Genomic DNA, 15,603 nt, shown 5'->3' with positions numbered 1-15,603 from the left:
AATTAAACCAAAAACAAAATTAAAAATACATGGCATCTTTTCAAAATCCCACCTTATGCCTTCATTTAACTCAGCTTTAATAACATTTTCATTTTCACATTTCTTTCCAGATAGTGACAACCCCAGTTAGTGTATTAGAAAAGTCATAGTCACTTCACGAAAATTTTTTCTCCTTCTCTTAGATTTTTAAATATTTAAAATCTACAATTTGTTCTTCAGCACAAAACTACCTACTATACTACTTTGTCTCCAGTGCCAAATTTATCGTCATTTTGGGGGAAAAGGCAAACAATAATAGTGTTAATTACACATGGCACATAATTTAAATGCCAAAGATTCTTTAATTAACATTTTTATTAAAGTGAAATGGCATAACAGTAACGATTTTAAAGTGAAAAATTCAGTGAACTTGACACAGTTTCTGTTCACATATTAATAAACACTAGAATATCTCCAGTAATTATGGAAATCCCCACTGGAAATATAAATAACACCAATGGGAAAGTTTTAAAAAAAATAAGAAAGAGACAAATCATCATACGAGGAAACTTATTTATGTTCCAATAATACCTTTTATAGTAATTTCTGAAAAATTGCTGAAAACTGCAAAACAGTCATCATAAAAATAATAAAACGTTTTGCATTACAAAGGAGAAGGCAATGGCACCCCACTCCAGTACTGTTGCCTGGAAAATCCCATGGATGGAAGAGCCTGGTAGGCTGCAGTCCATGGGGTCACTAAGAGTCGGACACGACTGAGCGACTTCACTTTCACTTTCTACTTTCATGCGTTGGAGAAGGAAATGGCAACCCACTCCAGTGTTCTTGCCTGGAAAATCCCATGGATGGGGGAGCCTGGTAGGCTGCAGTCCATGGGGTCACACAGAGTCACAACTGAAGCGACTTAGCAACAGCAGCAGCAGCAGCAGCATTACAAAATGTTAATACCTTAGTCAATAGGACAGGTTACTTTTTTATATTTATTAATCAGATCTTTTTTTTGATTGATAGTATTTAAAAAGATAAATCTTTCTTACCAAAGCAGATTCCCTACAATTTCACATTATACAAGATTCTCTTAGAGATATGGCAGACATATTATCTCGGTTATTTAATTAAGGAAAAAAAGATGCAACTAATGGTTTTTATGATGCTTTTGATCATAATCATGATGTTTAAAATAATAAAATGGCTCTGATTTTAGTAAAGCATGTTTTTTTCTTTTTTTCATTTAGCTATTCAAAATATATTTCTATCTGTGTCTGATTCATTGCTAAAAGTGCAAGAATAAGTAGTGGAAACACAGCACATGTACTCCAGTGGCACTTTTTAGGGCAAAATACAACTCTGGTATAGTCAGAAATTAAGATCTCCTGAAACACCAAGAATCCACAGCTAATCCAGGTAAATAGAATGGCAGAATGAAAATTCTACCATTGGTAGAATGAAAATTCAAGGTCAGGTGTTCTGACTCCATTTCTAGGACTCTAATAATTAGAACACAATACTGATTACCGGATAGACGATAGACTTGGGGAGTATGGAAATCGAAGCCTTCCATCCTGTTTCTCAGTTAAGATTGAAGTTGGCTGAGCTCTCTTGATATTTTTTTCAGCAATTATTTTGACCTCAAATATGTCTCTTTTCTGTTTGGATTTATACCCTCCTTAGTATCTTACATACATCTCTCTGCTCCTCACCATTATACTGACAACTTCTTCTCACAAATACTGTATGAATGCACACTACAAAGTTGGTCGTAAATGTCTGACACATGGATCCATGCACAGTTGTGAGATGAGTCTTTTTCGGTAACTGTACTTCTGATTTGGAACCTGTTAAAATAAAATACAATATGATAATTAGTACAAGCATAGGGAATACTGTTAATATCTACTGTCTCCACAATACTGGCATAGTTGGTAAAGATATGGGTTAAAAAGAGTTTCCGAAGTGCATATTATTGAAAAAAAACCTTGAATTTAAATTCAAATTTTCCAAATAGTAGCATAACAACTTTCACTATTAAGGCATAAAAAGGACTCAAAAAATTTTTAAGAAATACTACTAGTTGAAAATAAAATTAAATACTACTACTCTGACAAAAAAGAAAAATCATTTAATACTTTATAATATTAAATTATAATACATACTAATTCTTTACTTATCTTTAAACCTTTTACCTAGAGGTATACTTATGACTTACTCCTTGGAAGGAAAGTTATCACCAACCTAGATAGCATATTCAAAAGCAGAGACATTACTTTGCCAACAAAGGTCTGTCTAGACAAGGCTATGGTTTTTTCAGTAGTCATGTATGGATGTGAGAGTTGGACTGTGAAGAAGGCTGAGCGCCAAAGAATTGATTCTTTTGAACTGTGGTGTTGGAGAAGACTCTTGAGAGTCCCTTGGACTGCAAGGAGATCCAACCAGTCCATTCTGAAGATCAGTCCCAGGTGTTCTTTGGAAGGAATGATGCTAAAGTTGAAACTCCAGTACTTTGGCCACCTCATGCGAAGAGTTGACTCATTGGAAAAGACTCTGATGCTGGGAGGGATTGGGGGCAGGAGGAAAAGGGGACGACAGATGGCTGGATGGCATCACCGACTCGATGGACGTGAGTTTGAGTGAACTTCGGGAGCTGGTGATGGACAGGGAGGCCTGGTGTGCTGCGATTCATGGGTTTGCAAAGAGTCAGACACAACTGAGCGACTGAACTGAACTGATACTTATTAAATAAAGTAGCAGTTTAGTAAAATTATTATTGGGTATATTTAGTGAGTAGACCAAGTAGAAGAGTTCTTGCTAATGGTGACTGAGAATTAAGTGAAGAACCACAGATATCAAGACCATTGAAAAGCAATTCAAACAACTTTCTATATTAAAAAAAAAACTTATTATTTTATTTATTTGGCTTCTCTGAGTCTTAATTGTGGCATACAGTATTTTTGGTTGCAACATGTGAAGTCTTAGTTGAGACATATCTAGTTCTCTGACCCGGAATTGAACCCGGGCCTCCTGCACTGGGAATGTAGAGTCTTAGCTACTGGACCACCAGAGAAGTCCCAAACAACCCTATATTTTTTAATACATCCTGAAGGTTGTATTGTTTTGCAATATAATGATAGACAATGAGAATTGGCCTTCCCCGGTGGCTGAGAGGGTAAGGTGTCTGCCCACAATGCAGGAGACCAGGGTTTGATCCCTGGGTTGGGAAGATCCCTTGGAGATGGAAATGTCAACCCACTTCAGTAGTCTTGCCTGGAAAATGCCATGGATGGAGGAACCTGGTAGGCTATAGTTCATGGGATTGCAGAGTCCTGAACGACTGAGCAACTTCACTTATGAGAATTACCATGAGTAAATAGAAGCATGGCTCTGTTCTATTTGCCCTTAGTTTCATAAGGGAGAAGTGTTAGTTATTTAGTCAAGCTCAAAGGGCATTACTGAGCCTCAGTGTAAAAGCTAAGGTCTGTACATCTTCATCCTGTACATCTTGTACATTCTGTACATCCTGTACATATATCTCTTCTTGGTACTGAGGATGGAGGATTGAGAGAATTCTTCTGTTGAAATAATTAGGCCAAGGTCATGAAACAACTTTGATCCAGCCTCAGGGAGAATTCTGGCCAGTGTTCTTCTCCAAAATATCTTTTTGACATCTAAGAGATTTTGGAGAATGTACAGAGCCAGATTAAAATGACTGTCACTGATGAATAGTTACACATCAAGATGTTAATTTGGACCTACTCTTATGACTTTAGGGAGTCCACTAGTCAGTTTTTAAAATAACAAACGAAAACTCAACACAAACAAGTGCTATAGAAAAATAAGACATATATTTTGTCAAGGTCGTTCGTTAATAAATTCAATGTGCTTGGCCAAAGCGAGATAGTTCAGTGGTATAAAATCAAAGTGTGATCATACTCAACAGTTTGTACTATTCACACCCAATAGTGCTTGCCAGAAGCAAATGAAAAGCCACTCTGTAAAATTCAAATTAATTCTACAAAAGTTTAACATATGTTAAGTGCATTAAAAACAACAACAACAACAAAAACAATTCAGGCATAGACGAAAACAAATAAATAAATGAATAAAAATAAGAAGAAAAATGCGACTTCCCCAGTGGTCCAGTGGCTAAGCCTCCACGCTCTCAATACAAGGAGCCCAGGTTCGATTCCTGTTTGAGAAACTAGACTCCACATGCTGCAACTAAGTGTTCGCATGCATACTGTAACCAAAAAGAACCCGCATGTTACAACGAAGACCCCACCCAATCAGATAAATACATGTTTTTAATTAGAAGAAAAAGATAACAGAAATAGATACACATGAGTAAAAAACACTAGGTTATCAAACACAAATAGTAAAGCAACTATACAGTGTATTCTAGGAGTGAAAAGACAATATTGAGAATGTTTTGGAAAAGCTAAGAATTATAAATTGCAACTGGATAGATTTGAGAAATTATAAAACTTAAAAATTCATTAAACAAAGTTAAAAGCTTAATCAAGGCTTTTAACAGCAGTTTAACTGAAGAAGAGGAAGAATAACGAAACTGAAAGATGTACGACAGGTAAATAGGTTAAAGAAAAAAGACAAAACTATAGGAAAACGTAAATGAGACATATAGGATATTGTGAATGGGTCTATAATACATTTAATTGGAATTATGGAAGGGTAGAAAGTCAGGAAAGAGCAACATTTGAAGCAAGTATGGCTGAAAACGTCAAAACTGAAAAAAGACATAAAACTTATATTGCTTTCAAATAATTGACCTTTCAAAAACAACAATAAAAATAGAATACATTATAATAATATCTTTGAATGCCTAAGAGAAAAAAGCTACAGATTTCTAATTTTATACTCAAAATATTTTTTAGAAAAGTTGAAATAAAGAGTTTTAGACAAGCACAGAGAATTCAACCATAAAACTTCAACTCTAAAGGAAATACAAATGTATTCTTCAGATTTTAAAAATGATTCAAAATGGAAGGTAGGAGAGGCAGAGAGGAATAAGAAGCAGTGAAAACCATGAATCTGTGGGGAAAATCTAATAAACTGCATAGATCTCTATTGTTTTCTAGGGCTATATTTTTATTGACTCCGAGATGACATCAATTGTTGGTTGGTTCCCATTTATTTAATTTAATACTGTGAAATAAATGCATCCGAAATGAGAATGTAGCAGAAAACCCAGCAGAAGCTGGAAAACAAATGACTATTTTGGTGCAGGGGTAAATGAAAAAAAAAAAAACTGCCCAACAGAAAAGACTAACAAAAAATGTGCATTTCTCAATCTTGCCACCAGGTGGAGTGTTATTGCCAGTGTTAGTCACTCAGTCGTGTCTAACTGCCACACCATGGACTGTAGCCCACTAGGATCCTCTGTCCGTGGAATTTCCCAAGCAAGAATACTGGAGTGAGTTGCCACTTCCTTCTGCAGGGGATCTTCCACACCCAGGGATCTAAACCGGGTCTCCTGCACTGCAGGTAGATTCTTTACCATCTGAGCCACCAGGCAAGGTGGAAGGTGGGAGGAAAAAATTATATCCCCAGGATGATGAACCCCAAGCTGCTTACTCATACAATTTCTCTATCTGAACCCATGGTAAAAAGCATGTGCCAGACACTGTGCCAAGTGATCTTACTTTTATCTCAAAATCTATAGAGGTAGGAATTATTTTTATTCTCCTTTACAGATTTGGAAAGGGGGGCACAGATAAGATTAAGCAACTTGTCCGGTTCCACACAGTGAGAGGACCAGAATTAGGCTGAAAACTGACTTCAAAGCCCTGCTCTTAACCACATCTTTACACTGAGTGATTGCTCCTTCCTGGGAAGCTTCGAACACACGCCCTCCTGGTAAGAAGGCTGAGGAACCACTTGTGTTGATATCTTGAAGTGACCACTCAACACTTTTTGACCTGTAAGTCCTCCTCTATCCTCTTGTTTTACTTTTTTTTTCCCTGGCTCGGTGTCTCTTCCCATCACTATGTTTCTTTTTCTCTCTCTTCCTTATTATGGCCAACAGATTGGATCCTTAACTGTGTGACATGCTCTTACCTCTCTGAGAGAAGGTATGAAGCTTTGTCTCTCTGGATACTTACAGGTTAGACAACAAGGTGGAGCCATCCTCCCAGAGCCATGGTTCTTCTGTCTGACGGCGAGAAAGCCCTATCCAAAATGAATGATCAGGCTGGGAAGACACTTGCCTTGATATAAACTCCTGTAAGGAAACATAAAGACAAGTCAAGGAGAAAGAAGGAGAGACAGTGAAGGACAGAGATGATAGAGACAGGTAAGATACAGAGAAAGACTGTTAGGAGATTTTGAGAGACAGAGATTGAATCACCTTGATGGAGGATGCATGCGTATACTGGCATCAGCCTAGATAGACGTGCCAATTCTTGAATGCCACTCACTGTCTCAAAAAGCATATCTCATTTTTTCAGAGTCCTTATCATTTAATTTTCCAACAAAGAATAGATCCTTCTTTTACGTATAGCTGTCTCAGCTTTCCCAGAACAACTTATTGAAAAGATTGTCTTTTCTGCATTGTATATTTCTGGCTCTTTTGTCATAGATTAAGTGACCAAAGGTGCATGGGTTTAATTCTGGGCTTTCCATCCTATTCCATTGATCTATATTTCTGCTTTGGTGCCAGCACCATACTATCTTGATGACTGTATAGTCTGAAGTCAGGGAGCCTGATTCCTCCCTCTCTGTTTTTTCTCCTCAAGATTGCTTTGGCTATTTGGGGTCTTTTGTGTTTCCATACAAATTGCAAAAATCTTCTAACTTTGTGAAAAATGCCTTTTGTAATTTAATAGGAAAATTTCATTGAATCTGTAGATTTTGGGGGGTAGTATAGTTATGTTCACAGTACTAGTCTTCCAATTCAAGAACATGGTGTGTCTTTCCATCTGTTTGTGTCATCTTTGATTTCTTTCATCAGTATCTTATAGTTTTCTGAGTACGGGTTTTTTGCCTCCATCAGTTCAGTTCAGTTCAGTTCAGTCGCTCAGTCGTGTCCAACTCTTTGTGACCCCATGGACTGCAGCACGCCAGGCCTTCCTGTCCATTACCAACTCCCAGAGTTTACCCAAACTCATGTCCATAGAGTCAGTGATGCCATCCAACCATCTCATCCTCTGTCGTCCTATTCTCCTCCCGTCTTCAATCTTTCCCAGCATCAGGGTCTTTTCAAATGAGTCAGCTCTTCACATCTGGTGCCCAAAATATTGGAGTTTCAGCTTCAACATCAGTCCTTCCAATGAACACCCAGGACTGATTTCCTTTAGGATGGACTGGCTGAATCTCCTTGTAGTCCAAGGGACTCTCAAGAGTCTTCTCCAACACCACAGTTCAAAAGCATCAATTCTTCTGCACTTTCTTTGCCTCCATAAGTTAGGTTTATTCTGAGGTATTATCCTTTCTATTGCAATGGTAAGTGAAATTAGAACACTCCCTAACTCTATATATAAAAATAAACTCAAAATGAATTAAAAACCTAAATGTAAGGCTGAACACTGTAAGTCTTAGAGAAAAGCATAGTCAGAACACTCTTTGACATAAATAGCAGTAAGATCTTTTTTGACCCACCTTCTAGAATAATGAAAATAAAAACATATGAAAATATATAACAAATGAGACCTAATTAAACTTAAAGCTTTTATACCACAAAGGAAATCATAAGCAAGACAAAAAGACAGTCCTTAGAATGGCAGAAAATATTTGCAAACAAAACAACTGACAAGGGGTTGATCTCCAAAATACACAAACAGCTCATGCAACTCAGTATCAGCACAACAGACAACAGAATAAAATGGGCATAAGACCTAAAGAGACAGTTCTCCAAAGAAGACATACAAATGGCCAACAAATCCGTGTAAATATGTTCAACATCACTAACTATGCTAAGTCGCTTCAGTCGTGTCCGACTCTGTGTGACCCCATAGACGGCAGCCCACCAGGCTCCGCCATCCCTGGGATTCACCAGGCAAGAACACTGGAGTGGGTTGCCATTTCCTTCTCCAATGCTTGAAAGTGAAAAGTGAAAGTGAAGTCGCTCAGTCGTGTCCAGCTCTTAGCGACCCCATGGACTGCAGCCCACCAGGCTCCTCCATCCATGGGATTTTCCAGGCAAGAGTACTGGAGTGGGGTGCCATTGCCTTAGAGAAATGCAATTCAAAACTACGATGAAGTATCACCAGTCAGAGGTGACACCAGTCAGAAGGGCCATCATCAAAAAACTACAAACAATAAATTCTAGAGAGGTTGTGGAGAGAATGGGACCCTCCTACACTGTTGGTAGGAATGTAAATTGGTACAGCCACTATGGAGAACAGTATGGAAGTTTCTCAAAAAACTAGAAGTAGAACTTCCATATGACCCAGCAATACCAATGCTGGACATATACCCAGAAAAAACAGTAATTCGAAATGTCACATGCACCTCAATGTTCATTGCAGCACTATTTGGAATAGCCAGGACATTATAGCAACCTAAATTTCCATCAACAGAGAAATGGATAAAGAAGATGTAGTACGTAAAAACAACGGAATATCACTCAGGTATAAAAATGAATGAAATAGTGCCATTGGCAGAGACATGGATGGACTTAGAGATGGACTGCCATACACCATGAAGTAAGTCAGAAAGAGAAAAATAAATACCATATAATGTTGCTGATATGGGGAATCTGGAAAAAGTGATACAGATGAACTTATGTGCAAAGAAGAAATAGAGACACAAACATAGAGAACAAATTTAAGAATACCAAGGGGGAAAGGAGAGAGGGATGACTTGAGAGATTGGGATTGATATATAAATATATACTTGTGCTCAATGCTCGTGCTCAGTCACTCAGTCGTGTCTGACTCTTTGCCACCCTATGGACTGTGGCTTGCTGAGCTCCTTTGTCCATGGGATTCTCCAGGCAAGAATACTGGAGTGGGTTGCCATGCCCTTCTCCAGGGGAATCTTCCTGACCCAAGGAACCCAGGTCTCCTGCATCTTCGGCATCACAGGCAGATTCTTTACCACTGAGCCACCAGGGGAGTCCCATACATACATGCCTATGTATAAAAGAGATTACTAATGAGAGCCTACCATATAGCACAGGGAACTCTACTCAATGGTCTGTAGTGATCTAATGGAAAGGAAATCTTAAAAAAAGGGGACTCTGTTTTATAGCAGAAACTAACACAGCATCCTAAAGCAACTATACTCCAATAAAATTTAATATAAATAAATAAATAAATAAATCCTTGATGTCAAAATTGTGCTTCCTGCATTCAATCTACCAGAATAAATCCAAGAACGACAGAGTCTGTAGGCCATGTTCATGGATGACAGGCTACTATCATCGCCACAATTTTAATTGAAAATATAAGTTCATATAGCCTTTGTCAAGAAATGCTTCGCAGAGTTAAATGACTATCTTAAAACAGTTTAGTTCTACTACACTTTTTATGAATAAGTAATCTAGGGGTTAATGATCATATTTGAATTGTTGACAAATATAACTCAACAAAGTGGCAATTATAGGAAGGTCTAAAAGCCAGACAGACTTCCAGTCCCATGCCCCCTTTTTTTTGCCATACATTTACTTCCATTAATTTTTATGTCAACTACAACTGTGGGAAAAACAAAACAGAAACACAAAAATTGAGAGTAGTAAAAGTAAGTATAGAAGTTATAGGTTGTTCAGATTTATAAGGTAGAATATTCCCTGACTATTAACTCCACCTCGTATCTCATCTGAGTTCTATCCTTCAGGCAAGATGCATTGTAAGTTGCTCTTTTTCTGTGCAATTTTTATGTCTACAGGAATTTCTCTCTCTGAATTTCTATGGCATTTGGTGCCAATACAAGATATTTAACTTTTAACAGCTGTTGAGTCGTTTCTATTTTCTTAAAAATTACTTGAGCATGGCTAGAAGTTTAAACCTCTTTGCCTTTCCCAGTATCTTGCAAGGAATAAATTATTTATAAGTATATATTATCATAGCTTGATAATTATGATGATAAGGGGAAGAACCTTCTATTTTACTGTACCACATTTAAAACCTAAAGTCCAAACCCACAAAAATGAGTGTGGCTTGATTATTAGAGTCAACTTGGAGTTGTGTTTAAAGGATTAATTTTAAAGTGTAATGTACTGGAGTGGGTTGTCATTTCCTTCCCAACCCAGAGATCGAATCTGGGTCTCCTGCATTGCAGGTGAATTCTTTGCCAACTGAGCTAGCAGGGAAATCCAAAATGTATTCATATTTTAATTAATTAAAAAGAAAAGCGTGTATTATATACTTTACTCAATATATGCTATTATTATAATTATGGAGAATACGTAAAGTTACTTTCTCTTAGGGAAAATAGTTATCTGGAAACTACCTCTACTTTTCTGCTCAGTATAGACCACAGATATTATAACCAAAATCTACACTTACCAACTCTTTTGAGCTGTCTATCTTCAGGAGATGGGAGCCCAGTTGAAAGCATTGTCTTTTACTTCCATCCCAGGAATCTAATAGTGTGCTAAACAGATAACAGCTATCCTCATGTGTGATCCAGTTAGGGGGACAAGAGCTAGAGAAAACTCCTGGAAATAAAAGATAAATACAATGAGTTTCATACTATGAATGGTACTTCAGTACAGGTACCATTAATCCTAAGGACATAATAATCAATAAATTGCCATGAATATATTTCATTTTCAATTCAAACTATATAGATATAACTTTACAGAAGGGATCATATTAAAACCCCTTATTCATTTACAGCTAAAAAATAACTGAGTGGCTACAGTGTTTTAGACTATCAACTCTCCTTTCTTTCTTGTCTTGTCTTGCATGCCTTTACAGTCAGCTGAGAACTCCTTTTCTCCATGATAACTCTCAAAATAAACCAATGCAATGTCAGTCATTGAGATACACAATAATTTCATGTTGACTTATTTTACAAGTGTGACATCTATTTCAGAATGCAATTCACCAAATAAGAAAAGTATAAGAGCACTCATTCACATTACAGAGTAATGTGATAAAGACAGTGAAGAGGTATGTGTCCAGAGATGGAAAATTAAAGTCCAAATATTGTCATACTCAATAACAGTGCAATGACGAATTAAAGTCTACTGTATACAAAATGGTAATTAAATCAATTAATTTGCATAATTAAAGAAAAACAAACTTAACTGGTTTTGTATGGCAAAACCAATACAATATTGTAAAGTAATTAGCCTCCAATTAAAATAAATAAATTTATATAAAAAAGAAACATTTTTTAGGTTTATAGATATTAAACATATCTATGAACCTTTAAATTCTTAGCAACACTTTACCTTCTTTCCTTTTTATATTCTTTTTTTTTTTTTTTTAACCTTTTCTGGTGTCCTATTTCTTATTTTAACTATATCACTTTAAAATGTCTTTTCCCTATGGTGTGAGAACACATTATGTTTCTTCAAATCAAATTACACAAACCTCTAAAAGCTTAAATATGTGAAAAATCAGTGACGTGAAAAAAATCCAACTAAGTTGGAGATTCAGCTAAGTTCATAAGGTATTTATGCTATCACTTTGTAATCTGGATCTCCTGCATTGCAGGCAGATTCTTTATTATCTGAGCCCCTAGAGAAGCCCTTGTATATTACAGAAGACTTATTTTACTGAGATAATATTGCTGTGGGCTTTATTAGAATGCAGAATCACCACATGTAAAAGTACTTTCTTCATCCCCTGCTCCAAGCCTTAGTACCAAAAATTAAGCCTTCTGAATCAAGGATTTTATTAATCCTTAATTCTGCCCTTGCCTGTGGTGGTGAGAGCCTTGGTAGGTATCACACTATCTTCTAAAGATGATTGTGTGGGTTGACTCTGGTTGTCTTTATTTCTTGATGGAAAGCTGTCACTCTTCAACAGGTTGTTCCCTGAACTGGATCTCCAAATACCTTCATATACCAACAACAATAGTAATGACAGAAAAAAAAAAAGTCATTTTTACTATGTTTGAGAATTAAAATTCAAAAACCTATATTTTTGTTGGAATATAAAGGGACGCATTCTTGACTAGTGATAAATAATGGAGAGGATGATGGAGAGGTAGAGACAGATGGTAGATAGATAGGTGATAGCTTGAATAGATGGAAAAAAGAAATAACTTCCATAAAGAAGATTTAATACAAAAGATAAAAATGAAGTAGATAGGAGGATGGGGGAAAGTAAGAGGCAAATGGAATATAGTCCTTTGGTACCACGATGGATTTGAAATAGTAATAAATCTTCTTTATTATAATATTTTAAAAATGAGAGTTCCTTGAGAATCTGCCAGGTGACTATAACATAGAATGTATTCAATAAACACATGACTAGTTAAGAAATCTTTCATGCTTTCATATACCCTTTTCAAAGGCACAATAATACTTTATCCAAAATGGAATTCATGAATGATAAAATCTAAGGAAATGTATTCATCTATTACAAAATAACTACCTAGAATTTCATAAGTGCTTTGAGTATTTCCTGATATTATCCAAAGGAGTTTAAAGACAGGTGTAAAACAATTTCCTTAATTCATGAGATGTAAAAAATAGCTTAAATTCTTTAGGGAATTAATCTCTTAGGAAGATAAGCACCAATTGCACTTCCTTCACCTCCACTGGTTTCCTTTCATTAATTTATCCTAGGAATTTCACAGCTTTGAAACCAGCTATTCAAGCAGATCTTGTAGATAAGAGTATGAGTTATCAAGACAGATCACCTGCATTTCTAATCATGGTCCTAATGTTAACTAGTTTATGACCCTAGAAATAAAGTTAGAACTCATAACATCAATTCAAAGGGTCGGTATTCAGATCCAGGTAGATCATGTTATACTCTTAAGAGAGTACCTGAGGGACTTCCCTTGTAGTCCAGTGGTTAAGACTTGACTTTACAGTGTAGGGGGTATGAGCTCTATCCCTGCTCTGGGAACTAAGATCCCACATGCCTTAGGGCCAAAACAACAAAACATAAAACAGAAGTAACATTGTAACAAATTGAATAAAGACCTTAAAAATGGCCTACATTAAAAAAAAAAAATGTTTCCTTAAAAGCGCGCCTGAAACATCATAAATGCTTATTAAATGTCTGTTGCTGTTCATCTTCCCCACCAATACTTACCCGAGGTACTCAGGACCACAGTTATCACCAGCATCACTGAGCATAAAATGCCCAGAGTCACAGCAATCAGACGCCAATGAGAGGATGCAGCACAAAGCCCTGGAAAGCCAAAGGGAGCAGAAACTGAATCAAGAAACAGGATGACTAATCACTGAGCACTTCAGTTCTGCAGTTCATCAAAATCTGATACCCAGATAACCTACTCATCTAGGGTTAGTCTGAATTTTTCTCCCTCTTTAGTGTACCTCTTCAGGGTCAGCAACTGTAATTTGAGCACAGTGCCTTGAGAGCTGTACACTCCTAATTTCAGCTCCACATTGATATCTATAGGTTTTGACACTACCAGGATTCCCATCCATTCTTAGAAGAGACAGCTTAATGCAACAGAAATAACACTGGTTAGGAAGGGTAATCTTCCTCTTTCACTTATTTCTTGCCTGTCACTGGGCAAATTACTTCTTCCGTTTTTCCATTTCTCTTTGTGAAAAATTAGGGTAATGATGCATCAAAGAATGACTGTGAGAATCAACACAAGTAAAAGCACCTAGTTTAGAGACTACTAGCACATTATAGGCAACCCACAGTTTGTCCACACACACCTATAAACACACACATGCCTTCCTATCTCTTGCTTCACCATGTTTTTCCATTCTTCCCCAGTAGGTTGCCCAAGAAAACAAAACTATGTGACAAGAGGAAAATAATTGTGCAATGGGAATGACCAGAAAGCAGAAGAAAGCAAATGCTGATGTCAAAACCTGTGAATAATCTCTTTCTTGATAACAGGAAATTCACTTTATATTAATATCACCACATCAAGACTGAGAATAAGCAATAAGAGCATTTCAGAGAACTGTCAAATAGAAGACTCGTAGAGGAGATTAAATTGCTCACTCAGTGAAGAGAGAAATATTTTAACTCCCTTCTCCAGATTTCACTTTTTTTACATAATGTCTAAGATTCATGTCCTGATAATGGAATCTTTTATCTAACTCATATATATTTCTTCACTGTTACACAAAGAACATTTTTTTTTTTTTAGAACTTTTTGTTTAATTTTTTTTTTTTCCAAATCAATCTCATGATACACATAAAAAAATCAGATTTGGGATTCTAAACCATTTGACTTCTTTTATTTTTAATTAAACTTTTTATTTTGTATTGGAGTACGCCTTCTCTGGTGGCTCAGTGGTAAATAATCTGCCTGCAATGCAGGAGCCATGGGAGACATGAGTTCGATCTCTGGGTGAGGGTTATTCTTGTCTGGGAAATCCCATGAGGTTGCAAAGAATCAAATACCACTGAGCGACTAAGCACAAAAAAATGAAGTATATTGAAGTATAGTTGATTAACAATGTTGTGATATTTCAGGTGGACAGCAAAGAGACTCAGCAATATCTACACATGTATCCATTCTCCCTTGAACTCCCTCCAGTCCAGGCTTTCACATAACATTGAACAGAGTTCCCTGTGCTATACAGTAGGTTCTTATTATCTAAACCCTGACCTCTGACCACCCTTTGGCCTTTTCCACAAAATCCTGTTGTTTTTCCTGTCTTCTTTCTTTTCTTTTCTAACTCCAATATCCTGATGTTGTTCATATGCACTTCTTTACATTCCCTTAACCTTCATTCTACAATTTACTATTTTCTGTCAAACAAGTCACTCTTATTGAAATTCCTTCATCTTTGCATTTCATCACATTTATCATCAACTCCTTACTTTTGAAACATCTGTCTCTATAGAACAGAAAAAGTGTGAGTATTTTCTATCATCATAATAATTAACTTCAATGCAGTTGATCCTTGAACAACACAGGGTTTAGGGGCACTGGTCCTCCCCACACTCTACCTTATAGTTGGCCCTCTATATCTGCAGTTTCTCCATATTCACAGTTTGGCATCCATGGATTTAACCAACTACATATCATCTAGTAGTGTGCTATTTACTTTTGAAAAACATTCATGTATAAGCAGATCCGTGCAGTTCAAACCCATGTTATCCAAAGATCAACTGTGCTAATGATTAGCCATTGAATGGTTGCCCAGAGAACAGTCTTAGTGCTCATTCAAATTATCTTCAGTGACTTCTGAAAACCTTTTAAAATACATTAATAAAAGCCTGGAAAATCAGAAGTCTGTCCAATTTTTTCCACTTCTAGTTTTAGTTATAAGAATGCGAATGTTGAAGTCAGAAACAAAAATATATACCTTTCTCTGAGACTACAGATCTCCTGGTGATGTTGCGAGAGCTGAAGTCTAATTGAGTATATCCATCTTCATCCAAATTTTCTACTGAAGATTGATATTCCATTGTTCTACTGAGTTCCTGAATTGACACAGCATCTGAGAGCTTTCTTCTCTCTCCTAAGACAACTGCCTGTGGACAAAAGAGGATCTGTGAGTCAGATCATGTGGGAGATGCATTTATTAGG

General features: G+C 36.6%; 1 protein-coding gene across 7 annotated transcripts in view; it reads right to left on the bottom strand.

The window, feature by feature from the left end:
• CLEC7A (C-type lectin domain containing 7A) overlaps positions 1–15,603 on the bottom strand; it is a 19,907-nt gene extending 4,304 nt beyond the window's left edge. For 2 of the 7 annotated variants that reach the window (XM_086404185.1, XM_086404186.1), the window contains exons 1-6: positions 15,380–15,583; positions 13,170–13,268; positions 11,822–11,959; positions 10,458–10,609; positions 6,114–6,232; positions 1,701–1,835 (exon numbers count right to left, since the gene is read on the bottom strand). In XM_086404185.1, coding sequence (XP_086260311.1) covers positions 1,703–1,835; positions 6,114–6,232; positions 10,458–10,609; positions 11,822–11,959; positions 13,170–13,268; positions 15,380–15,482 — 744 coding nt within the window. In that variant the 5' untranslated portion in view covers positions 15,483–15,583 and the 3' untranslated portion in view covers positions 1,701–1,702. Of the gene's footprint in view, positions 1–336; positions 1,836–3,826; positions 4,235–6,113; positions 6,233–10,457; positions 10,610–11,821; positions 11,960–13,169; positions 13,269–15,379 lie in introns of those variants that run through there. The other 5 variants (XM_086404183.1, XM_086404187.1, XM_086404189.1 and 2 more) reach the window with 5 other exon arrangements.

This window comes from Bos grunniens, chromosome 5 (assembly GCF_055505025.1).
Source record: "Bos grunniens cultivar Pamir isolate PY7600 chromosome 5, Bosgru_T2T1.0, whole genome shotgun sequence".
In the NCBI taxonomy this organism is placed as follows: domain Eukaryota; kingdom Metazoa; phylum Chordata; class Mammalia; order Artiodactyla; family Bovidae; genus Bos; species Bos grunniens.
Note: the sequence above shows the minus strand (reverse complement) of the source record. Positions and strands in the feature narration are given on the sequence as shown.